A 27,075-nucleotide genomic window follows, 5' to 3' on the forward strand; every position below is an offset into this window, starting at 1 on the left:
TGCCGAAAACAAACTTTTATTCTCTCCTCCGTCAGTTTCATGTGCTAATATTTATTCCCCTGAAAAGCTGTAGGACGTCCGGTTTCTTGGCAAGCTGCCGTGCAAATGTTCCAGTGTCGTCCAGGGAGTCCTGCAATCCAGCCTGCAGGAGAAGCCACGCACAGGCCGCGTGCTGGCCCGCACAGGCCATGTGCAGGGCTGTAAGGAGACAGGACAATGACATGGAAATGAAATCCGCAAACAGGGATTTGTATTTCATATGCAACGCAAATGTCAGACTCCCAGGAAAGGGAATTAATTCAGGAAAAACTGGCCACGGGTGAACAATGATTAATTCCTTTTTCAATTATCCCATGCAATCAGTGCCCTGCATTCTGCAGTGGTGAGCCTTGAACCTGCACTGCTGTGTCCATTATGGAGGCAGACAACCGCGGTGGGAAATTAAGTAAGAATGTTTCCGTTTGTTTTGGGCAGTAAGGAGCTGCCCGTTCAAATAAAGCACCATCCGCCTAATCACTGTACAATATCACTAGCAAGAATGACAATCCAAGATCCTTCAATCAATGGCTGCCACTTTAACAGGAGACTGGCCCCAGCAACCTACAGAATGTGGCCCTGTGAGTCTTGGAAAGGAAAGAAAAGATTTGTACTGTGTGTGGGGAGGTGAAATCTGGTGTGGGGAGGCGACACCAGTGCTGGGTGACAAGGAACGATGGACAGTCATAGGGTGGCACATGTGCTAGGGGTGAGGAGGCCGCCTGTGCTGGGGCGGTCCTGGAAAAGGGAGGGCTCCAGGGTGGAAAGGCAATGGATGGGGTCAGCCTAGCACTGGCGTAAGGACACTGGCGGCTGGTGCAACAGCAACCGAACAAGAAAAATAAATACAAGGCGCACTTCCTGCTGGTGAGTGTGGGCCTGACCCCTGCTGCTGGCCCCAGGCCCTCAATTAACCCCCTGAACCTCTAAACCCACTCCCCAGGCCGGCCTGGCCCCACCTGTACTCCTAACCCCACCCCCCTGGGTTGACCTAGCGCCCCCCACCCCATGCACACTGAAGCGCGGGGCCCCCCAAAGCACAGGGCCCGGAGCAGTCACCCCGATTCGCCATACCCAAGGGATGGCTCTGACCATGTGTCAGTCTTGCAGAGTAGCAAGCCTGCAGCGTGTTGACCAGGCTGTAACTTGGTTCTAGCATGGCTGTTGTACTGGTAGGAAGTCCTGTCTGCACTTTGTCCGGATAGCTAGGTTAGCCAGTCTGTCTGGCTCCTTTCTTGGCCCAATCCTGCTAGACGCCAAGAGCCTTCCACTTGCTCTCAAATCAACTGGGACTTGAGGATGTTCAGCATCTTGCAAGAGACACTCAGCACCTCACAGCTCTCTGTACAGGAGGATATCCCAAAATACATGACAGACACCCACAATCCTCTGTCACTAGCACAACCAGCTGATGCAGTGTGGGATTGAGGTCCAGATTAAGCCAGAACGCGCCGATACTAATACAGTAAGGCGTCAAGGAGTGGATGAACAAGAGTGGCTGACTCAAGGTCATGGAGGAAAAAATGCAGCTGTACAGGTGACCAGAACCGCTTGCACTGTAACTGGGGCAGGTGAGTGTAACAGAGTCTGAACACACCTGATCTATGTGTAACCTGGGAGAGAGAGCGTCTGTGGGAGAGAGGAAGAGACTGACTGATTGACCGGCTGATTAGGGGACTGTTCATGATGATTCTAAAGACAAGTATTTAGACCAACCTGATCACTCTGGAGAAGCCGTGAGTTGCCAGTTCTGGCTGCGCTGAAAACCATTTCGTTGTTAGAAACACTAATCCGAAGGGTGACTCATTTATTATTGTGCACAGATCATGACATTGCCAACTCAATGCAATTACTACGGTGACTAGCTTTGCATCCAAATTCCACTTACTATTCATTTACAAGTCATACGTCTGGCACTGGTTGCAGATTAGGCATTAAACACACTGTGCTGTGATCTTTCAGGGGCAGGGATCCCGTCTTCTTACCTGTTTTTAAACTGCCCTCTGCAGTACTGATGCTCTAGAAACAACAACCAACCAACCTACCAGAGGGCCTTACCAGATCGACTTTTCCCATCTTTAGCATGTAGATCAGCGCCGAGGGACAACAGCATTTGGATGGTACTTGTATGTCCTTCCTGCATTTTTAAGCACAAACACATCTGTTGCATGATTATTAAGCAGAACCAGCCCTTTACATCTTTCATTTGTGAGCCTAATATAACCTACAGGAGTGGGAATAGAAAAATTCCTCTGTAAAGCAATGTTTAGAAGAGCTCGCTATTTGGCCAATGAGCACCACCATAAGCAAACTGGCAAACCTATGGAGAGCTATAGATAACTTAGGGTGACCAGATGTCCCGTTTTTATAGGGACAGTCCTGATTTTTGAGTCTTTTTCTTATATAGTCTCCTATTAACCCCAACCCTCTGTCCTAATTTTTCACATTTGCTGTCTGGACACCCTACCCTAACTACAGCTGCACAACCCCATAGCACAGACACAGCCTATGGTGACAGAAATGGCTTTTCTGTCACTGTAGGAACACTACCTCCATGAGCAATGGTAGCTAGATATACGGTATCCTTCTTGCATCAATCTAGCTGTATTTACACTGGGGGTCAGGGCAGCATTGCTATGGTGCTCGGGTCTATGGATTTTTCATACCCCTTAGTGCCATAGCTATGTCAACCTAAATTTGAACTGGAGACCAGGCCTGAATCAAATTGCTTTTATCGTCTGCTGGCCAGTCAGCCCTAGAATCCCGATTTACTGTTAACAATACAAACACTGGCAGCTGATGATTTGTTAAAAGGATTAGGCTTCATTAGGAAACTGTTTTCTCCCATACTAAAAATCTGGTCTGATTACTACAGAAGTCTAGGATTGCCACCAATGTGTGTGTGCGTTTTAGATCAGAGACCTATGTCTTATTAATAGCTTCCAACTGAGCTGGATTTGCTATCTATTTGCATTAGCCCGAAGGGCACTGGCATTTTCCAAAGGATTTCTATAATATTTGTAGAATCTTAGAAGAACACAGAGAGATTGCCTCAGTGACATGGAGTAATGATCCATCGAGTCCCGGATCTTCTCTCTGGCTGTAGCCAATTTTGGATGCTTCAGAGGAAAATGTAACCCTCACATTTCCCCTAAATAATGCATCTGATCTGGCTGTTTCTTCCTCACTCCTGTTAATTAGGCTTGGTTCTGCAGCATGAATGTGGATAGCCTGTATTTGCACCTCCCCATCCCTTTCTATTCCCCCTATTCACAGCACCCAGTGCATTACTGCATGCACACACTGACAGCAATAAAAGTCGTGAGCTAGCAGATGGCTTAGCTACAACGGTCTCAGTAGCAAATTGAGTTGAAAGCATAATTTGATTTTAATGTATTTATAAATGCAAAAAAACCCTACAACCCTAAAGCAAATTATGCTGCACAGTGCAAGAGACACTGATTCTCAAAGAGGAAGAAAAAACCATCAAATGTTTTTGCAGATCAGACGGTGTAGCTCTTTGCCATGGCAGAGCTGGGATCTTTTCCAAAGCACATTTACATTCACCTCCCACAAACACATGCTGGCAGCCAAGAGGGCTCTCAACGTAATTTCTCAGTGAATAAGGCAGATGAGCTGTGAGAAAGACCTTCTGCCATGGATGCGATGGGATGGGATAGAGGAGAATAATGTTACTCGTCTTGGTAAGTGCCATTGTTGCATTTGTAAATGAAGGATAAAGTATCTAGACTGTGCCCTCAAAGCTGCATGCTGGAGTTCCTGAGACCATGAGCTCCTCCAGGCAGGGACCATCCCTCTTTGTGTGGCTAGAAAGCACTCAGAACATCCTGGGGGCTGCTGCAAACACACATAATAATAGAAGGGATGCAGCAGGGCCGTACTTCCTGAGCCCCCAGGGGGGATTCCAGATGACAGCCTCCGGGCTCCTGGGTAGAACACAGTGGTGAAGCAACAATGCCACCACTCTTAGTACAGTATGACCAATCCTCTGTGTTCAGCCAGCACTGCTGGTCGATGCAGGGAGGGTGGGTAAAGAGCCATAGTCCATCCACAACCCAACCCTCCTTCCCCCTTTTCATCCCCTAGGGGCACAGAGGTGTAGTAGGAAGGAGAGGACATTCTAGTCCTTTACTGGAATTCAAGACAGTCCCTGTGCAAGGGGCACAAATGGGAGTGTGGGAAGCTCCTTGTCCCCTCTCAGATCTTGTACACCTGCCCAGGGTCTGGCCAGAATCCAACCCAACCTATTAGCATAAAGGACTTCCCCTCTCACTACTGTATGGGCTGTTTCAGTAGGGTACAGTGCTACGGTCTGAAATTGATAGTTGCACTGATCACTTGCTAATGCAGAGTCCCAAACTGCTAGGGAGGCAGGAAGAGGATAAGGAGGAAATTCAAACCCTGGGTTACTTCCATCTCCACTCCAGCTACTGGAGAGTTGTCAAATTAAGCTGCTGAATCAGTCCACGACCAAGGGGAACCTCAAGCAAACATACATGCCAAATGTCAGCCCTGCTGACTCCTGCTCTTGAGAGGTGCTAGGTACCTACTGCTCCCATTGGCACCCTTCAGCTAGCAGACATCAGTACAGACCCCTGCAGACGACAGATTGGTGGGGCAACTCCTGTATATGGCAGAAGACATGGGCAGAAGGTTTTGAAGGCCGTGGCCCTGCCCATGCTCTGTCCTGAGGCCTCACTCTCATTCCCCCTCTCCCCTGAAGCCAGTGGGGATTCAGCTCCAGCCAGTGGCCTGGAGCTTGGGGTTCGGGCTGGCCGGCGGCCTGGGGCAGCTTGGGCTGGCCAGGAGGCTAGCTTCCCCAAAGGGGGGTTTCTCCCGCCGTCCAGGACAGAAGTTGTACCATTCTGCAAGGTGCTAACAGCCAGTCTTCATGGTACTCAGGGCAAAGACTATGCTGACATATGCCATAAGAGAGATGGTGGAGTGTCAACTGACAGACGCATTGCACAGGGAGCGATCAAAAGAAGACAGACCTTGGCTGCATAATGTAGCGCTGTGAGTTGGACTGACGTTGCTCTCTCATTGACATTGGCACCGAGATCAGAGACAAGGAACCGGATGGCTTCGTCCTGGGCCGTGACTGCTGCCTGGTGCAACGGCTGAGCACCTACTGCATCTGAAGCTGTATAACAGGCCTAGTGGGTGGGAAATAAGGAGCCATGAACAGCTTTGCCAAATTGCCATGAACGATTGCGAACTTGTATACAAACGACGTGTCCGGCCATGACAATGACAATAGGAAACACATGATATTTTACTCGGCCATCAAAAAAATAATTACTCACCCTAGTCCAGCAGGATTCCGTAATGCTGGTATAAAACCTGTGTGTGTACAGTTGCATCAGCTCATTTACCAAGCTTTGGAAATGATTAGCAAAGGCTTCTGGGCCCAGTTCTCCTTTCCTTTCCACTGGTGTAAATCAGGAGAAACTTTACTGACAGCAATGAAGCTACACCTTTATAAAACCAGTACAGGCCCCTTGTCTTTCCAAATGCATGCAACACAGCAGTCCAGCTACAACAAAGTCATCACTGCACAGTATGCTGACATTTTGATAAGCATCTGGCAAATCAATGGAATCTGGTCCCAACACATAAAGGGACATTGTTAAGTCACATCTGGATTTGCAAATGTGTTTGTACAAGGAGCCCCAATTCTCATGCGGGCCTTCAGGCATGTGACTCATAATCATACTGTTCCATTATTTCTTTACATTAAATTTCAGTTGAACCAGTTTAAGATACACATTCCCCTTTTCGGTGCTGCCAGGTCTCACAATTTTATAGCAAGTCTTGTGCCTATATTTAGTATTTTTCTTAAAACCCCAGCTTCTGGAGTCCGGTGAACAGCTTTCATTGAAAACACAAGTATGTTTTTAGCTTTGATGGTAAGCATAGAAAATTGTGAAGACCAGAAGACAAATAAAAAGAATGCAAAATGCATTAATACTGTCACAGACCAGGATGTGTGTGGCTAGGCCCAGTGGCTGGAGCAGCAGCAGTCAGGGTCAAGGACTAGAGCAGGGCTGGCACAGGAGCAATCACAGCTTGCAGACACGTGCACTGAGCAGCCATTGGCCTAACGCTGCTGCTGGGCTTAAGAGCCCATCTCTTGGTTCCTCCAGCCAATTGGGCTGTCTGGCTATCTAGTGATTCTGCTGCAAGCCCCCTGTGCGTCAGCTGCAAATCCTCAGTTGCTCACTAGGGAGGCAGAGCCAGCTGGTCCCAGGCTCAGCTGCAGACCCTATTTCCTGACAACTTTTAAAAAAAAATCTGATGGTTCTTAAGCCAATTTTCTGATTTTGAGGGCCTGACACTTGATTTTTGAAAGCTTGAAGTTGGCAGTACTGCCTGTTTAGCATTTGCCATCCAAACGCTGCAGCATCAAGCTAGCGTATGAGGACCAGGAATGGAACTGTCTAGAAAATGAACAGGCTCTTCCTATTGTCCATGCAGGGAGAAATGCAAATGTAAAACAACCTCACAAACCGTGAGACATGAATGCGATTTTTTAATATTCTTTGAGGGTTTCATAGTCTATGTTGACAACAGGACATAAGTAATGAAGTGTTTGTTATTCTGAATATACAAATGGATCTAACAACATCCCTATGATCCTTTTAGAACAGGGGTGGGCAAACTTTTTGGCCTGAGGCCCACATTGGGGTTGTAAAACTGTCGGGAGGGCCGGGCAGGGAAGGCTCCCCAAACAGCCTGGCCTCCACCCCGTCTGACCCCTTCCACTTCCCGCCCCCGACTGCCCCCCTCAGAACTCCCGACCCATCCAACCCCCCCTGCTTCTTGTCCCCTAACCACCCCCTCCTTGGACCCCCCCAACCCCAGGACCCCACTTCCTATCCAACCCCCCTGCTGCCAGTCCCCTGACTGCCCCACCCCCTAGCCACACCCCTGCCCCCTGACAGGCCCCCTGGGATTCCCATGCTTATCCAACCACCACCCCATTCCCTGTCCCCTGACCGCCCCCCATAACCTCTGCCCCATCCCACCACCCCCTGCTTTCTGTCCCCTGACTGCCCCCCCAGAACCCCCCGCCCCTTATTCAACCTTCCGGCCCCCTTACCACGCCACTCAGAGCAGCATGTCTGGCAGCCACACTACCTGGCCGGAGCCAGACACGCTGCTGCACTGCTCAATAGGAGCGCACAACCCTGCCTCCCAGAGTGCGGTCCGGGCAGCGGCGTGGCTGCGGGGGAGGGAGGACAGCAGGGGAGGGGCCACAGACTAACCTCTCCAGCTGGGAGCTCAAGGGCCGGGCAGGACGGGCCCGTGGGCTGGATGTCGCCCAAGGGCTGTAGTTGGCTGTAGTTTGCCCACCTATGTTTTAGAAGGAAATCAGAGGTCATTGGGAAGAAATACTGGGCGCTACAGCTGTTATAGATAGGGAAAGTTCACTTCCTACACAGCCACAGCAGGAAATCTACTGGTCCTCAGAAATCTACTGCCAGAAGAAACTCTACATGTATGGTCTAAGCATAGGCTAGAGAGCCAGGAATGCCGGGGTTTTAATCTCGGCTTTGACGCCAGCTCCTTCTGTAGCGTTGGGCAAGTAAGTCGCTTTACCCACTCTGTGCCTCAGTTTCCCCATCTGTAAAATGGGGATGAGACTTGCATCCCTATGTCACAGGAGTGTTTGTGATGATCTGTTACGTAGCAAGTATTTATACAAATCATTTCGAAGAGGTAAAGCTCTAAGGCCCAGATTCACAGAGGTACTTAGGCACCTAGCTTCCACTGAAATCATTGGTCGTTAGGTGCTTACATACCTTGGGGAATCTGGGCCTAAGTATTGGGCCTAAGTATTGATCCTCAGGCTGTGACGGCCCTTCTTGCTACTCACCAGTAGCCCCACTGAGCCAGTGCTAACTTGGTAGCAGCTCACCAGTGGGAGTCATGGGCACACATTCTGGTCTTTAGTGGAATCACCATCATTAGCCACACCACTCACTTTTTACTCAGTCCTTCTGTCAGCTTCAGTGGGAGCTTGCCTGAGTAAAGTCCTCCAGATATTGCCCCACACAAGTACAAGAGTTAATATTGTTCTCTTTGGTGAGTGGCATTTTGTATCCGGAACCTGGAGAAAAGGCAGTGTGGGTCTCTTGACACCATACCTTATGCTTTTCTAGAAGCAGCCGGGCTATGTCGATGTGCCCGTTCTGTATCGCATCCATAAAGGGAGTCACTCCGCATTTGTCCCTGCTGTCAGGTTCATAGGGGCACCTTGGAAAGATCATAAAACACGTGCTTGAGACTGGTGTGCCCGGGCTGCTTTGTGTTGTTGGAGCTGTGCACAGCAGCTGGAGTGTCTCACTGTATTTGACCGGAAAGCTTTAGATCTGGACGTGAGGCATTCCAGCTCAAATGATCACATGCTCCTCTCTCTTTGTCCTGTGTTGTATCATATTGGGTGCTGGCATGTGCCTTTAGAGTGACCCTGAGCTCTTTGGGGCAGGGAGCTGTTTGGCTCAATTCCTGCAGGGTGAATTTCTCCCCCAGGCGTATGAGGGGCAGAAGGTCTATGCGTCACTTACATCACACTTAACGTCTCTGAACAGAACTTCTGTGGGAGATAAGTAGGGCCCAGGCCATGGGCTAGCACAGGGATGAATTGCCCCAAACATGGTGCTACATACATCATTATTATTGCAAGCCAAATCCCAAGGACCTTACTCAGACAGAACTCTCATTGGCGTGAATGGGAATTCAACGTGAGTAAAGACTGAGTCAAAACTGAGAATCTGGCCCAATGACAATACAGTGGGTCAAATCCACCCCATGCCAATAGTAAACCAGGGTTTAGTGGGGCTGGGAGGGGTGTGAAGTTTGATACTGGGAAGACTGTGGATGGAGATGGCTACAGCCTCCCTTCTTCCAAGTGCAGCTTCAACAGTGGGCAGTGCTGGCCAGGAAGGAAGTGTGGCCAGAATGATTCAATGCAGCTTCCCAGCAGACTCTCCGCGGCGAGGACTCTGTGGAGCCCTGGGCAGAAAATACAGCTATCCCTGGCAGCAAGCAAGAAAGAAGGTGGTGCTCTCATCTCAGGGTGAACCCCTGCACTCTGGCACAGTGGGTCTCACTGGTGCAGGCAAATGCAGTAGCTGCGCTCAGTCAAGCCCAGAGGAATGACACCAGGGACAAAGCCCAGATGGTTCGCTCCTTGTCGACATCAGGGACAAAGCCCAGATGGTTCTCTCCTTGTCGCAAGGACCCAGCCTGGTTATGTAATTGGGGCCTTTGTCACAGTGAATTCTGAGGCAATCCAGAGAGTAAATACATCTGAAATCACCATAATCAGCTGTGAAAAGGGAGAGGAAATTGATAGGTTCTCAGGGTTCACAAACATGCAGCTGGGATTTCTAAATGGTATCAACGTTCTCGGTGTCTGTTTAGTCAAGCAAGCCGTGTGCTGTAAATGGAAGGGGGGAGTGGGCTGGGAGGAAGGAAGGGAGAAAGAGAGTGTGTGGGTGGGTGGTTAATTTCACAAAAAAATTAGGACAGGAAGCCTGCTTACCGCTCAAGAAGTGCTTTCACTACGTCAAAACAGCCATGCATTGCTGTGAGAGAGAGGAAATGGATGGTAATTCATGTTTTCATGTTTCCTCCCACCTAGAAAGGAAAAACAAGTGGGTCTGTGCCCCTTTGGGCTTATTTGTGATGTATAAAGAAGCCCTGAAAGATTTTTAATTAAAACCTTTAACTGTTTGTTATTTTTACGTTAGACGTATCAGGAGCATCCAACCATCTCTATGTCCTCCAAGGACTCTCCAGACAAAACAAGAGAGAGAAGTGAAGTGGAAGCTTTGTTCGCCCTGAACTGAAGTGCGTGTGTGTTTTGAATCTTAACAAACAGATTTTTTCTCCCATTTTGTTAGACCTTAAGTTAAAAAGGTGCTAAGCAAGACTAGCACAGAACAAAGAGTTTTAAACAATCTGGAAAATATTCCTTTACACTCTCAATTACTCAGGTTTTGCTTCCTTGATAATTCAGCTGGACATGTTTGGTACATCACACTGACCATTGGGAGCTGAGAACAGGCATGCTAGGAACATGCACTTAGCACATCTCCGGGCATTGAGACTTCTGAGGAAAAAACCCAAGGTAAAAAGGATCTGAATTGCGAATATAAAATCCTCTCTGGCCTTTACTAATTCTATGATTCTATGATATTGCAGCAAAATGGGGAGGAACTCTATTTTTACTTTGTAGGCCACCTTCATATAATAAAACCAAACTCACAGCTGCTAATATCAGGTTATTTACTCACTTTGATTAAGGAGGACAACACAGTACATGTTTTGGTCCCAAAGCCAAACATAGAACTGCAGTTGAAGGAGGGCTCTCAGCATATGTTGCAAACTAGTGATAGTCTTAGTTTTAATAGCAGCATTGCCAACCTCAAGAGATCAAAAATCACGAGTCAGACCCTCAAAAATCACAAAATTGAAAAAATCATGAGATTTTTAGTCTGTCTTATAACTTTCACTCCTGTCTATTCCTCTGCCAATATGTGAGAGGCAATTTTGGGTTGAAAAATCAACCTCTAATGCTCCCAAAATGCACACCTCTCCCTGGCTGCTCAGATGGAAACTTCTGCCTCACAGGGGAACTGCCATCCATTTCCTATTACTGTCTCCTGTCTAGATACAGCAGCAGCACTTCCCTGCCTCCCGCTACCCTGGGACCTCGCTACCTGAGACCCAGCAGCGCTACTTCCCTGAAGTCTCATCTCCCCACCTTCAGCTGCCCTAGGACTCTCTCCCTGCTGTAGGGCCGTATGTGAAGGCAAGGCTCAGTGGTGGGGCAGGTCTGTGTCCTTAGCCCCAAGGTCCCCTCACAGAGCTCTGCCCCCATGCCCAGCCCTGAAAATCATAAGATCAGCAGAGTTTCTCATGTCACTGCAACAGTTTCTCCTGCAGGTACCCAAATCCTGTGACATGATCAGTTTGCGAGTTGTGGCAGCACTGCCTTCCCTTGGCTGCTGGAACAGGACTTCCCTTTTCCATCTCCATCATCATCCCCAAGCAGGGGAGCTGCCTCTAAATCCCCTCCATCTCCTGCCCCATCACTGTTCTCTCCACCCCACGCAGCCTCCCTCCTGCGCCCCATGTGCCTTTGCTCCTCCCACTCCTCTGCACTCTCTGCAGCCTTCCTCCTGCGCCCCCCACTGCCTGCAACTCCCTTCTCAGCCTTCCCCTGCATCCCGTTCATCTGCAACCCCTAAACCTGCCCCCTGCTCCTCATCATTCTCCTCGCCCACCCCTCACAGTGTCTCTGCTAGGGTGACCAGACAGCAAGTGTGAGAAATCAGGATGGGGGTGGGGTGTAACAGGAGCCTATATAAGAAAAAGCCTCCAAAATCAGGACTGTCCCTATAAAATCGGGACATCTGATCATCCTAGTCTCTGCTGCTTCTCACAGTTCCTTTGTTCTATCCAGCCCTCTGGGCCATACTATGGCAGCCATTCTGCCGGTGGGTATGGCTTCTATCTCATTGCAAACAGTGGGAGGTGGCAGCCAACTTTATTAAGGGTAGCCTCCTTCCACAGATAGACTGTAGGGAAAGAGCGGCCGTCTTGCTGGCTTCAAAGCTCAGCCCCACTGACAGTTATAGGAGATGGTGGCCATTTTGAATAATTCGTGAGTTGGCACCATTTGCCATGTTTTCACCCCCAAAATCCCTAGGGTCATGATGTCAAGTATCAGAGGGTAGCCGTGTTAGTCTGGATCTGTAAAAGCAGCAAAGAATCCTGTGGAACCTTATAGACTAACAGACGTTTTGGAGCATGAGCTTTCGTGGGTGAATACCCACTTCCTCAGACGCATGTCTGAGATGCATGTCACATGCATCTGAGGAAGTGGGTATTCACCCACGAAAGCTCATGTTCCAAAACGTGTTAGTCTATAAAGTGCCACAGGATTCTTTGCTGCTTTTAGGGTCATGATAAAATTGTGGAAGTTGGCAACCTGTAATAGCAATAGTCGAACAATGGAGCTGGTGTGTTGTGGCCATGGTTTACAGCACAGACCAGTCACACTATGCTCCCTGTCTTTTGTGGTGCCCACCCACTGTCTTGTCTTATACTCAGAGTACAAACTCTTTGGAGTGGGGACTATCTTTGTGTTATGTGTGTCTTCAGGGCCCAGCATAATCCTGATCGCTAATTTGGGTATCTAGGCATTACTCTTGTCCTGGCTGAGCAGGGTGGTGGTAGGTATGTGATGTCTCCCATTCACACCCACATCTCTCAGGATGACAGCTGGGTGCCAAATGGGAATGCACCTCACACAAATGGGAGGGGAGCTTGGGGCAGCAGCAACCCTCAGCCCTGGGGAGAGCTGGGCACCTCCATGTGTGAACCAGTATCTACAGGGCCCTGCTTCTTTCGGGGGGGGGGGCAGAGCCACTCTCTCTGCCCCCCAATATGAGCTGAGATCTAGAAGGGGCTGAGCATCCCATTTCCCCATGCTGCCTCCAGCAGCAGGGAAGGGGCTGGAGGCTCATCCTTCCCCCAGTGCTGCTGCGTTAAGGGGTAAAGGAAGGTCAGAGCAGTGCAGGGGAGTATAGGGAGGAAAGGAAGAGGGTCCAGAACTATACAATAGGGGATGTGGGACCTTCAACTCTGTCCCCTCCCCAACCTCTCCACATCCACACACTGAATTTCTGTCCCCCATTAAAAACAGGCCCCCACACTGCTGAGACCAGGATGGGGAACTGGGGACAGGCATGTTCGGTGCATGGAACAGGCACATAATGCAGAGACTGGCATGCAGCGCTGAGAACAGGTGTACTCTGTACATGGCACTGCACACAGCACTGAGATTGTAGTTGGGAGCTGAAAACAGGCAGGCTCGAAGCATACCTCCAATGCAGTGCTGAGACCACGGTAAAGAGCTATTGTAACAGGCTGATTTCATCTCCTATAGGGTGATCTCATTCAGCTGACAACATCTCATTGAGATGAATGGGCCATTTCACACCTGGGTCTGGTATGCTGCAGAAGGACATGAGAGCTCATTCCCCATACATCAGGCCTAGATCTGCATTTCCATTCTCCTGCCCCCCCTCCTGCCTCCAGCTGGTATGTGCACTCTTGACAGCCACACCATCTTCCCACCTCCCCATGCCCCCTCCAAGCTTACCAGGGGCATGGAGTGGCAAGGAGTAGAGTTATGGTCACCCAGTGGTGCCTTGTGAGATTCAACAATATTTAGTTCAGCTGCATTGAAACCTCTGAAAGCCAGGAAATGAAGAGTTAAAGAAACTCAAACAAACTTCAGAAATCCAGGAAGTACAGAAGGTGGATGCCACCCCCACAAGGCAACCTTAGCTCTGTCTGCCCTCCTTGAGTGATGATCCAGTACACCCACAGCACACACTAGCACTCTGCAGAGCACTCTGAGAACAGAGCACTTGAGCACTGTTGGACAACATCTAACTAACATCTTCTCTTCGCTAAAGCAAAACTCAGGTTTAGATCAGGTGTCACAAACTGGAGCTACCTATACTACCCCTGGGCCCACACTCAAACACAGAGCCATTCCCCACAGACAATGTTAGACTTGATAAACGTGACCATCCCTTTACCCTTGCCTTGAGGATTCCTTCTAATACATGGCCTTCACTCGCACCTCCCTAAGCCCCAGAGACCACCACCCTGCCGACAGTCCCCACGGCAAGAAGACCCCTATGTACTGCAGATCGAGGGACATGATCATTCCCCTCTATTCGACATTGGCAAGGCCTCATCTGGAATACTGTGTCCAGTTTTGGGCCCCACACTACAAGAAGAATGTGGAAAAATTGGAAAGAGTCCAGCGGAGGGCAACAAAAATGATTAGGGGGCTGGAGCACATGACTTCTGAGGAGAGGCTGAGGGAACTGGGATTGTTTAGTCTGCAGAAGAGAAGAATGAGGGGGGATTTGATAGCTGCTTTTAACTACCTGAAAGGGGGTTTCAAAGAGGATGGATCTAGACTGTTCTCAGTGGTACCAGATGACAGAACAAGGAGTAATAGTCTCAAGTTGCAGTGGGGGAGGTTTAGGTTGGATATTAGGAAAAACTTTTTCACTAGGAGGGTGGTGAAGCACTGGAATGGGTTCCCTAGGGAGGTGGTGGAATCTTCTTCCTTAGAGGTTTTACTGCCAGGCTTAACGAAGCCCTGGCTGGGATGATTTAGTTGGGGATTGGTCCTGCTTTGAGCAGGGGGTTGGATTAGATGACCTCCTGAGGTCTCTTCTGTCATAACCTAGTCCCAGATTTGTACCTTAGCATCCAAAATATGGGGGTTAGCATGAAAACCTCCAAGCTTAGTTACCAGCTTGGACCTGGTAAAGCTGCCACCACCCAAAAAATTAGAGTGTTTTGGGGCACTCTGGTCCCCCCAAAAACCTTCCCTGGGGACCCCAAGACCCAAATCCCTTGAGTCTCACAACAAAGGGAAATAAACCTTTTCCCTTCCCCCCTCCAGGTGTTCCTGGAGAGATATACAGAAGCAAACTCCGTGAATCTAAACAGAGGGAGTCCACCCTCTCTATTTCCAGTCCTGGAAACACAAGCACTTCCCTCTTCACCCAGAGAGAATGCAAAGTCAGGCTAGTAAATCTAACACACACAGATTTCCCCCTGACTTCTTCCTCCCACCAATTCCCTGGTGAGCTGCAGACTCAATTCCCTGGAGTTCCCCACTAAAGAAAAACTCCAACAGGTCTTAAAAAGAAAGCTTTATATAAAAAAGAAAGAAAAATACATAAAAATGGTCTCTCTGTATTAAGGTGACAAATACAGGGTCATTTGCTTAAAAGAATATTGAATAAACAGCCTTATTCAAAAAGAATACAATTCAAAGCACTCCAGCAACTATAGACACGTAAATACAAAAGAAAAAAAACAATAACCCCTATTGTTTTTATGATCTCTGTACTCACAATTTGGAAACAGAAGATTAGAAAGCAGGAAATAGAAATCCCCTCATAGCCGAGAGAGAGTCAGGCAGAAGACCAAGAACAAAGGACTCACACACAAAAAACCCTCCACCCAGATTTGAAAAAGTCTTGTTTCCTGATTGGTCCTCTGGTCAGGTGCTTCAGGTTACTTTTTTTTCCAGGTGAAAGACCCATTAACCCTTAGCTATCTGTTTATGACACCTTCCAACCTTGATATTCTATGATACTGCTACTGACACAGCCTACAGAGCTCAGCACTGAAATAAAACATTCTTGATACTGGCAGGTACATGTGGCCTTTTCTCCTATTGCAGTCACAGCTCTGCCAAGCTATTCTGACTGGTCCCTCTATCATTCAGCACACCTCACACAGTGAATGCAGCTGCAGCATTTGCACATTAAATGCGGGAATTCCAATCTATGGAACACAACACAAACAATGATGGCACACTGTCTTAGTCCTTCCTCATATCTACTTATTATAGACTCAGACATTTTAAGGCCAGTGGGACTATTAACGAGTCTGACCTCCTACATAACATATGTCAGAGAATTCCATACAGTTCAAAGCTCTGTTGCACCTAATATCTTGTGTTTGATTCTAGCATCTTCCAGAAAGGGTTGACTAGAAGATTCCAAGAGATGGAGAATCCACCATTTCCCTTCGCTGTTTGTTAAGTTTTGCACCATCCTTACTGACCCATTCCCAGGGGTTATTGCCTGCTCAAGAGGGGCAGAATTAAGGTTGTGTTGTGGGAGTGATGTGAACCTTAACTGTTCATTTCTTGGTTGTCAGAGGTTTGAGCGTAGCTGAACTCAACGTTCTGGAAGGGCACAACACACAGACAGGCAACCTTAACTCTGCGTTAATAAAATTTTGGGGCACTTAGTTAATTAATCCTCAAAGTATTCATGTGAGGCCTGGTAAGTATTATCCCCACTCACAAAATATTAAACTGAGGCACCGACCTGTTAAGAGACACTGAGAGAATGAGGATCCGATCACTAGACCCCACTCCCTACCATGCACATGACTATTATTAGACTATAAGACACACTTTGCACAGGTGTAAAAGTGTATATAACATATAAAAGGTGCATATAACATTCAAGGCAGTGGAGAATCAGGCCTGCATGCTAATCCAAGTACGCTCCCAGTTTAGTAACAGCCTCAACACTGATTATTCATACCCCTAGCAGGAATACATTTTCACCCTTCACACAGGCACAGATCAAAACTGCTCTTTTAGGGGCAACTGCAAGTGACAAAAATTATAGCCTTATGCGCTTCTAATCCCTGAATGACATAAACTCTTCTGGGGCCATTAGAAGTAGGGTCTATACCTGCCGTGTGCAGAGGAGTTCTCTTGATTTTGCTTTCTGTGTTCCAGCTGCTCGGAGACACAGTGAGCAAGTACTCGATGATCTGGGGATCACCCTCCCGACTTGCTATATGGAAGCAATTCCAGCCATCTTTGTTCTTTAACAATGGGTTTGCTCCATGCTCAATGAGATCTTTAATCACCTCCACATTCTTCCTGGTGCAAGCCATCATGAGAGGAGTCCTTGAAAAGAGAAGGAAGAATAAACACACAGTGTGCATCCTCATACCACCAGCTGCTCCACAGCAAGCCCCTTACGAGCCAGACTCCACTGCTGTAACAACTGAGTCTGCAGCAAGATTTAAGGCTGGTTGTGGCCAAAGAGGGTTCCAGCACAGCGTGTGGGTGCAGTCACTTGCCAGGATTATCTGGGGTATACCTCATTCAATCATTTCCCTGGCATTTGCAGGGGCCTCCAGCAGATCCCTCCTGTTCTCTGCCTATGGCACGAAGCAGTCTAGTCTCTTGTGGGCTGCAATATTTTGGTCTCATTTTGGTTGTTGGGTATAGTTTGAGGGTGCTGGATGGTGTTGGTGGCCTGTGACATACAGCAGGCCAGACTGGCTGAGCTAGTGTTTCCCTTCTGGCCTGTGATTCTATGACAGTTTGGCCAGCCAGTGTGGACTAGAACTATGGACCCAGGGAACACATTGTTATCATCTTATCCTCTTGCAGCCAGCCTACAGACAGGATAGATGACCTACTAAAGCCACTACAAGCTGGGGGAGATCTCCTTTAGTTCAAGTGATTGAGGTGCTTTTGAAGCCAAAGTCCGGGATTCTATCCCTAATGACATATGTGGATGGTTTGGCTGATCATCAACATCCCTATACAAGTGCAGCATATGAACTCACAACAGATTTTAGAGCACCATTTTCTCAGTTAGTTTGTTCACTGTGCTCCCTGGCTGGCTGTACCACTTGGGCCCAAGTGAGTTTAAACCAGTTTAAACTTGCTACAGCAGAATAACCAGAGAAAGAGCCAAAGGGTGACACTGGAAAATCTTCTCATCACAAGCAACCAATCAATTTATTTGCACATTGGCATAACAACACGCTCTTGTTTTCCACTAAAATAACAGAAAAGAAAGGCAGTATGTGCTTGAGATTTTCTGTTGTAGCTGCAGCCGGTCAGATCAGTATTTTTACCCCTACTGTCCCATTCCCTTCATCAGCATCGACAGGTGTGACTGCAGTGATGAGCTGCCAAAAAATTAACAACCAGTTCCCTCCTCCTCACTCCACGAGGGGGGTTGTGCCCCTCCCGTCCCAGGGGACTCCTGCCCTATCCAACCCCCGACATTCCTTGACGCCATCCCCCCGGAACCCCTGCCCCATCTACCTCCCCTTCCCTGTCCCCTGACTGCCCCTCGCCACCCCCATCCAATCCCTCCTCTCATTCCTGATGGTCTCCCGGAATCCCTGCCCCCATTCAACCCCATTCCCTGCCCTCTGACCATCCCAACCCCTATCCACGAAGACCCCTATCCACCCACCCCCGAACTCCCCTGCCCCCTTCCAACACCCCCTCCCTGCCCCCTTACCATGCTGGAGGCTGAGCCGGGGCTGCTCGGCTGGGGGTGCCTGGCCGGAGTCGGGGCTGGGCTGGAGCCATGCTGCTTGGCCGGCCGGAGTCGGGGCCGGGACCAGAGCCGGGCTGTGACCGGGCTGTGCAGCCAGGACCAGAACCGGGCCGCACCACCGGGACCAGAGCCGGGGCTGGGGCATGCTGCCTGGCTGGGACCAAAGACGGGGCCGGGACGCGCCGCCCAGCCGGGGTGCCTGGCTGGGGCCAGGGCCAGAGGTGGGCCAAGCCGCCGGAGCCGGGCCGCGCCACCCGGCCAGGACCGAAGCCGGAGTCGGGGCCGGGGCGCGCCACCTGGACGGGGCCAGGGATCTGGGCCACACTGCCCCTCCCAGGAGCCCTCCTCGCTCCCCTGCCACACACTCACCTGCGCAAAGCTGCCCTTCTCAGCGCTCCCAGGCTTCCCGCGTTCAGGGGAGGAGGCAGAGGTGAGCTGGGGCTGGGGGCAGGGCGGGGAGCTGCTGGAGCTTTACGGGTTGTTAAATTTAAAAGCCCTTTTCGAACCAGTTGTCCCGCGTGGGACAACCGATTCTAAAAGGGCTTCTAAATTTAACAACCAGTTCCTGTGAACCAGTGGGAATTGGCTCCAGCTCACCACTGTGTGACTGTAAATAACAAATCACAAATTGGACAAACCCCTTTTCCAAGTCAATATGCGCCAGCCTCACAGTGAGATACTTATGCGGGGCAATCAGCACAAGCGTGATGCTTCATACAACCTTTTTTTAACACATTCAAGACTGTTCTTGTTACACTGTGGTGTGAAAACTTGATAAGATTGTGGATAGCATTGGCCTCTTCCTAAGGCCTTGAAGACCATCCCCAACTGGTCTATATAATAAAAGTAATGACTACCTGTACTTAATATTGTGACTCCTCCATCTGAGAATCTCAGCATCCCTCATAAGCGTTAACGATCACTCTTATGTCCAGTAGAGAAGTAAAGAATTATTATCCTCATTTAACAGATGGGGTAACTGAGATACAGCGTGATTTGCTGAAGGCCATAGCAAGTCTGGCAGAGTCAGGAACAGAACCCACCTAGCTTGACACCCAGTCTGACATCCTAACCACAAGACCCTCCTTTTATATGTAGGTAAAATAAGTGCATACAACTGTAATAATATTTGATGGTATTGCCCATTTTTTAATTTAACTGCAATAAACTACATTGATCAGCTGTGGCTTCACCCTGCTGCCACGGTCCACATTTGAGTAGCAGGACACACTTTTGGCACCACCTGACTAGCATCTGACTCTTGTACTCATCTACGCACGTTTAACTTTACACGTTAGTAATCCCATTGACTTCAATGGCACTACTCACATGCAAGAGTGCCTAGTGATTACAGGGTCAGGACCTACATTTGCAGTCTCCTAGTATTTCTTTCACCCTTGCAGTGTGTACTTTTTGAGCATTCTTGTGTGCTCTAAGCAGATCAGAAGACCTGGTCCCTGTCCCCAAGCAGTTTACAACCTAAACTAATCGTCTTCTGCACTAACATGTCTCCAGAAAAACAGCAGCAGCAGCAAAGGTGCCATCCCTACCAGGCAGCACTACATTCAGCTCAATGTTAAATTCAGTCTAATTGGACCATATAAACACTAATGTAATAAAGAATTGACAAGTCTGAACAATACTCCACTAAATTCTCTCCCTTTATTCCCAGGATGGGATTATAACCTATTTATTCTTGGGAGATTTCTTCAATCCAATCTAGGGCAGACACCCTGGAGACTGTCTCTCTCTCTCCATCCTTAGAATTTTTCTTTTTCATTTTACAATCTCACCTCCTCTTTGATGCCATTAGGGAGCGACAAATGGTGTCTTTATTTTAACAGCTGCTACAAGCAGTCTGGCATCTCAGGGGGCATACTTTATAGTCGTACATGGTCTGTGCCTTAGTCCTGGCAAGACCACTGCATTACCCAGCCCCTTCCATGGAAGACTGATTACTCCAGACTGCATGCAATTTGCAGCAGAAGACTGCCGCTTGGCTGGCTGGGCTGCTACCAAACAGTCACCCTGAGCTGCTCCTTCACTGACCTGTTTAGTCAGCCTACATGCCAGTTTAAGGGACTACAACATGACGTTGGCTTCAGTGAAGTAAGTAACTTTTGACCAAATACAGGCCAATCAGTATTGTTGTTAAACAATGAGTGCATAATAAATCATAATGTATAACAAAAGGGAGGGGAAAAAATCCCTTAGAGTAAAATCTTGAAAATCCTCCACTGATTTCCATACCCCTTGCTGCATGTGGTGTCTAGTGGTAGATACAGAACCACACAAGTTAGAGACAGAAAAAGACATCACCGGCTCCATTTCCTGGCAGTATTGTATTGTTCCTCACAATGCAAACTGAAGAACTTTGTCTAGCCTTGTTTTCAATGTCCCAAACAAAGAGGCCTCCACGATTTTCACAGCATGAAGAGTCTAAGCTCTTTTCTCAGGTTATATCTACACTACAGAGCCTATGCTGGTATTGCCCCTACTGTAGATCAATGTACCCTGACCAAAACAGGAATTCTGCTGGTGTAGGAACAGCCCCTCCTCAAACAACATTAACAATGCTGACAGACGCACTCTTCTTTTGGCATAACTGCGTCTACACTGACCGTTTAAGCATAGCTATGTCACAAGGAATGTTGTTTTTCCACAACCATGACCAACACGGCTATGCAGTATAAGTTTTAAGTGTAGATCAGGTCTCTGGTTTTAAACTGGGGCATAGGGTGAGTGGATGTATATTTCTGTTAAGGGTGAATCTTTTCCCTGTCCCCCAATTTTGTCATGCGTTGCATGAATAGTATCTGTGCACCCAGAGAGTTTAGTAATTGGGTAAATAAATAAAGTGAACACTAGATCTCACTTTCAGAAAGTTTTCCCATACTACTCCTTACATGTATCTTTTTACCGCACTAACCTGATATTAGCAATGATTTAACAATTTAACTGCTAGCATAGACGGGACAAAACTTTTACATTTACAGAAAGCACGATCAGTAAAGAGTCCTGTGGCACCTTATAGACTAGTAGACATTGAGCATGAGCTTTCACGGGTGAATACCCACTTGCATCCGACGAAGTGGGTATTCACCCACGAAAGCTCATGCTCCATCCAATATGTCTGTTAGTCTATAAGGTCACAGGACTCTTTGCTGCTTTTACAGATCCAGACTAACACGGCTATCCCTCTGATACTAGAAAGCACGATGTATTCTCAAATAGGTAGAGATTTAATCTTCTCTTTGCTAAACTATGCAATATATAAGGCCACAGATTGGTATGCATCTTCAATCCCAATGCAACTGCATTCCAGGGCCAGAGACTGGAAAAACAAGTATTTATCGTTGCTTTTGGAATTCGTAGGAATGAAAGATGCCATGGGAATATAATGGTATCAACACATCTAGATTTGCTATGTGAGACAAGTATCTTCTTCCCCTGCTCACACTTATTATGTCAATGTCAGGAGTACTAAACTGACTAAGGGATTTATATTGATAAGGATTAGGTTACTGCCTCCTATTCATGCTCTAATTTCAACTTTAAATATTAACTGAGAATTCTTTGCTGCCTCATGTGATGGAAATCCTGTCCCTCCACCACCTTGGTGAATAATACAGCTTCATTTCCTTGTAATAATACTTTACATTTATATAGCAATTTTCATCTGAGAATATTATTATTATTTGTATTACCATATTGTTATTTGTGTTATCAGGTCCCCATTGTGCTAGCCATTGTAAGTGCTTTCCAAATATCAGTTAATTAAGGCTCACTATACCACTCAGAAGTAGATATTATCATCTGCCCATGAATTTCTCATTCACTCATCCTTTTTTCTGGGCACTCTAGATTTTAAAGGCAGAAAAACGAGCAAAAGAAGATTAGTAATTTGACTGGGGTCATTCAGTGAGTCAGTGGGGGATCTGGATTAGATTATGATTCCTGGACCTATGTGCCAACTATTAGACAATGCTTTCTCCCCTCCTCCCCCCACAAACACATTTCAAACACTAGCCAGATCCTACAGTGAAACAAGCCAGTCACTTACCAGTCTGCCTTTTTCAAGCAGTCAATCGTTGCACCTTTATCCAGCAGATACAACACACAGTCCCTGTGACCCATGGAAGCCGCTTCATGGAGGGGCCTTTTGTAGTCATTATTAAACATCTCGATGTCCATTTCCAAGGCTTCTACTAAATGGGTCAAAACATTCAGGTGACCGTGCCTGGCTGCATAGTGCAGTAGAGTGTCCCCAGATTTCCCATAGTGTTTCCGCCTCACTTCCTTGCTCATTTCCTCATCTCTCTGCAACTCCTCTTTGAAAAGGTCTAGCCTGCCTTCTTGAATCAGCCTGAGAAGTTGTTTCTGATTTTCTGCTTCAGCCATAGAGGAACTGTGGCTCCTAAGACATTCAAACAAACAAACAAACAAACAAACAAGCAGGTTTGAGGCAGGGGGATTTCAAAATAAAATTAGTGATGCCATTTTAAAGGCTAATTGGAAAATCTATTATCATAAAAACAGTCTTAATATAAATCCAAAACAAAGGTGTCTCCCACTCAATGAATCGAAGGTGGCAAGTCTCTGAACGTGACATCACCAGCTTAAAATGTCCACAGGAAAATATCGAGAGACGGTGTATGTTTGTGAGCAAGGAGGTTCCTAAGTGGGCAGGGAAACTTAAGTGGATAAGAAATTCTTACAATCGATGTCATAAAAACAGCTTTTATAAATAAAAATGCTCCCTCCCATACCTGAACTGAAGAGGCAATAAATAAGTCAGTATTGGATCTTATGCATAAACACAGCAGTTAGTATTTAATCCCAGGATTTTCAACAGTCAGCTGTAAAATGATCATCTTAACAACGCTAAAAAAGCTTGTGGGATCAGCTAGACAAAATGAAAAAGACCCAAGCTACTTGCAAGTGTCACATTAAAATGAGTAAAGGCTCACATCAGATACACCAGAGTCCACTGACGGCTTCTATAGCTGCTGCTGCTGCAGGGCTGTGCTGCACTGAATTCCTTCCCCTTACACAAGCTGTCTTCTTCTTGTGGACAAACAGCGTTTGCCCTGATGCTTTATTTTAGGCTGGTAGGTAAGGCTGCAACTGGTAGGGGACCCATATGTCCCATTTTGGCCAGGAAAGGCCCTTTTTTAAGCCCTGTCCTGGTCCTCCCAACTTTTTTTTTTCCAAAAGGAGGCATTTGTCCTGTTTGCTCTTGCCAACTTGATCAGTTGGCAGGAGCAAATGGAACTGATTCCCCTTTTTTGTGCGATGGAACGTGGGGGGTGGGAAGGGATGCCAACCCCTAATAGAGGAGGTGGGGGGGGCGAGGAGTTCCAGCATGCAGGGGAGAGGGCTGGCAGGGTTCCAGCAACAGGCAACAGCCTCCTCAGAGGGGACCCGCAGGGTTCCAGCGATGGACAACAGCATTGAGTGGGGATTGGATGAGGCCCTTGGGCAAGCAGCTCAGGGTGTCCCGTTTTCCCTTTGGGAAATACGGTCACCCTAGCAACTGTGGACTTTGGAGCCCTTAGTTCAAGTCCCTTGCCTTACTGGTAGCCAGATGGGTGATGTTGGGCAAGTCACTTCACTAATCTGTTCCTTGGTTTCTGCATCTGTAAAATGGGGATCCCAAGCTCCTTTGTAAAGTGCTGGGAGATCTACTGATGAGACGGGCTGGAAAAGAGCGAGGTATTATTATTACCGGCTAGACTAGTCTGGCACCCGGCTTCCCCCAATGGCCACTGCTGGCCGAGTCCGATGAAAGCCTAACACCCCCCAGCAATGTACGGCGGTGGCAGGAGAGAGAGGGCATCGCTTCCCGGCTCCAGCACCTTCGCCCATTGCCCTGTATTGCCCCTTCCGGCCAGAATGCCCCCCGAATGCTGGGGGGGTCTGTCTGAGTGGGGCAGAATGCCCCCCAAATGCTGGGGAGAGGGTCTGTGAGTGGGGCAGAATGCCCCATGAATGCTGGGGGGAGGGTCTGTGAGTGGGGCAGAATGCCCCCCGAATGCTGGGGGGAGGGTCTGTGAGTGGGGCAGAATGCCCCCCAAATGCTGGGGGAGGGTCTGTGAGTGGGGCAGAATGCCCCCCGAATGCTGGGGGGGGTCTGTGAGTGGGGCAGAATGCCCCCCGAATGCTGGGGGGGGGGGTCTGTGAGTGGGGCAGAATGCCCCCCGAATGCTGGGCGGAGGGTCTGTGAGTGGGGCAGAATGCCCCCCGAATGCTGGGGGAGGGTCTGTGAGTGGGGCAGAATGCCCCCCGAATGCTGGGGGGGGGTCTGTGAGCGGGGCAGAATGCCCCCCGAATGCTGGGGGGGGTGTCTGAGTGGGGCAGAATGCCCCCCGAATGTTGGGGGGGTCTGTGAGTGGGGCAGAATGCCCCCTGAATGCTGGGGGGGGGTCTGTGAGTGGGGCAGAATGCCCCCCGAATGCTGGGCGGAGGGTCTGTGAGTGGGGCAGAATGCCCCCCAAATGCTGGGGGAGGGTCTGTGAGTGGGGCAGAATGCCCCCCGAATGCTGGGGGGGGGTCTGTGAGCGGGGCAGAATGCCCCCCGAATGCTGGGGGGGGTGTCTGAGTGGGGCAGAATGCCCCCCGAATGTTGGGGGGGTCTGTGAGTGGGGCAGAATGCCCCCCGAATGCTGGGGGGGGGTGTCTGAGTGGAGCAGAATGCCCCCCGAATGCTGGGGGGGGTCTGTGAGCGGGGCAGAATGCCCCCCGAATGCTGGGGGGGTCTGTCTGAGCGGGGCAGAATGCCCCCCGAATGCTGGGGGGGGTCTGTGAGTGGGGCAGAATGCCCCCCGAATGCTGGGGGGAGGGTCTGTGAGTGGGGCAGAATGCACCCCGAATGCTGGGGGGGGTCTGTGAGCGGGGCAGAATGCCCCCCGAATGCTGGGGGGGGTGTCTGAGTGGGGCAGAATGCCCCCCGAATGCTGGGGGGGGTCTGTGAGTGGGGCAGAATGCCCCCCGAATGCTGGGGGGGTCTGTCTGAGCGGGGCAGAATGCCCCCCGAATGCTGGGGGGGGTCTGTGAGTGGGGCAGAATGCCCCCCGAATGCTGGGGGGGTCTGTGAGTGGGGCAGAATGCGCCCCGAATGCTGGGGGGGTCTGTGAGTGGGGCAGAATGCCCCCCGAATGCTGGGGGGAGGGTCTGTGAGCGGGGCAGAATGCCCCCCGAATGCTGAGGGGAGGGTCTGTGAGCGGGGCAGAATGCGCCCCGAATGCTGGGGGGGTCTGTGAGTGGGGCAGAATGCCCCCCGAATGCTGGGGGGAGGGTCTGTGAGCGGGGCAGAATGCCCCCCGAATGCTGGGGGGAGGGTCTGTGAGCGGGGCAGAATGCCCCCCGAATGCTGGGGGGAGGGTCTGTGAGCGGGGCAGAATGCCCCCCGAATGCTGGGGGGAGGGTCTGTGAGCGGGGCAGAATGCCCCCCGAATGCTGAGGGGAGGGTCTGTGAGCGGGGCAGAATGCCCCCCGAATGCTGGGGGGGGTCTGTGAGCGGGGCAGAATGCCCCCCGAATGCTGGGGGGAGGGTCTGTGAGCGGGGCAGAATGCCCCCCGAATGCTGGGGGGAGGGTCTGTGAGCGGGGCAGAATGCCCCCCGAATGCTGGGGGGAGGGTCTGTGAGCGGGGCAGAATGCCCCCCGAATGCTGGGGGGAGGGTCTGTGAGCGGGGCAGAATGCCCCCCGAATGCTGGGGGGAGGGTCTGTGAGCGGGGCAGAATGCCCCCCGAATGCTGGGGGGGGGGTCTGTGAGTGGGGCAGAATGCCCCCCGAATGCTGGGGGGGGGTCTGTGAGTGGGGCAGAATGCCCCCCGAATGCTGGGGGGAGGGTCTGTGAGTGGGGCAGAATGCCCCCCGAATGCTGGGGGGAGGGTCTGTGAGTGGGGCAGAATGCCCCCCGAATGCTGAGGGGAGGGTCTGTGAGCGGGGCAGAATGCCCCCCGAATGCTGGGGGGGGTCTGTGAGCGGGGCAGAATGCCCCCCGAATGCTGGGGGGAGGGTCTGTGAGCGGGGCAGAATGCCCCCCGAATGCTGAGGGGAGGGTCTGTGAGCGGGGCAGAATGCCCCCCGAATGCTGAGGGGAGGGTCTGTGAGCGGGGCAGAATGCCCCCCGAATGCTGAGGGGAGGGTCTGTGAGCGGGGCAGAATGCCCCCCGAATGCTGGGGGGAGGGTCTGTGAGCGGGGCAGAATGCCCCCCGAATGCTGGGGGGGTCTGTGAGCGGGGCAGAATGCCCCCCGAATGCTGGGGGAGTCTGTGAGTGGGGCAGAATGCCCCCCGAATGCTGGGGGGTCTGTGAGTGGGGCAGAATGCCCCCCGAATGCTGGGGGGGTCTGTGAGCGGGGCAGAATGCCCCCCGAATGCTGGGGGGAGGGTCTGTGAGCGGGGCAGAATGCCCCCCGAATGCTGGGGGGGTCTGTGAGCGGGGCAGAATGCCCCCCGAATGCTGGGGGGAGGGTCTGTGAGCGGGGCAGAATGCCCCCCGAATGCTGGGGGGGTCTGTCTGAGCGGGGCAGAATGCCCCCCGAATGCTGGGGGGAGGGTCTGTGAGCGGGGCAGAATGCCCCCCGAATGCTGGGGGGAGGGTCTGTGAGCGGGGCAGAATGCCCCCCGAATGCTGGGGGGAGGGTCTGTGAGCGGGGCAGAATGCCCCCCGAATGCTGGGGGGGTCTGTCTGAGCGGGGCAGCAGGCCCGTCGAGAGACGTTCGGGCCCTGGCACACGGTGTGACCCGGGCCCCACCCGTCAGAGGGGCCACAATCGTCCCCCTTCCCATCAGCCCCGCCGTGACGCAGAGCCCAGGCCCCTGGGGCTTTGCCATGGCGACGCTCCCCATCCCCCACCCCGCTGCAGGGTGACATCACCCCAGCGCGAGGTCTCCATGGAGCGGCCTGATACCACCACGTTACATCAGCATGACGTCACAACTGTGAATGACGCCAACGTGACGTTGCGATGACATCACAGCGTGTGACCTGCGGGCGGAGCTGTTGATGTAGCCCCAGCGTGACGGCCCCCGCGAATGTTAAAATGGACACGGGCGGGGGT

General features: G+C 50.3%; 1 protein-coding gene across 6 annotated transcripts; it reads right to left on the reverse strand.

Annotated features, from left to right (window-relative positions):
• Positions 1-27,062, reverse strand: ANKRD16 (ankyrin repeat domain 16). 6 transcript variants are annotated; one of them, XM_030578133.1, is made up of 9 exons: positions 26,892-27,062; positions 22,976-23,705; positions 22,069-22,422; positions 16,386-16,606; positions 9,608-9,650; positions 8,208-8,316; positions 5,052-5,213; positions 2,095-2,173; positions 1-198 (listed from the first exon to the last, which is right to left on the reverse strand). In XM_030578133.1, coding segments are annotated over exons 2-9 (1,131 nt in total). In that variant the 5' UTR covers positions 22,978-23,705; positions 26,892-27,062; the 3' UTR covers positions 1-37. The 6 variants fall into 6 exon arrangements, with proteins under 6 accessions (XP_030433993.1, XP_030433814.1, XP_030434071.1 ...); XM_030577954.1 differs by having other exon boundaries at positions 2,082-2,173; XM_030578211.1 differs by lacking the exon at positions 22,976-23,705 and having other exon boundaries at positions 2,082-2,173.
• Between the last annotated feature and the right edge of the window lie 13 nt (positions 27,063-27,075).

Source organism: Gopherus evgoodei, chromosome 1, assembly GCF_007399415.2.
Source record: "Gopherus evgoodei ecotype Sinaloan lineage chromosome 1, rGopEvg1_v1.p, whole genome shotgun sequence".
Taxonomy (NCBI): domain Eukaryota; kingdom Metazoa; phylum Chordata; order Testudines; family Testudinidae; genus Gopherus; species Gopherus evgoodei.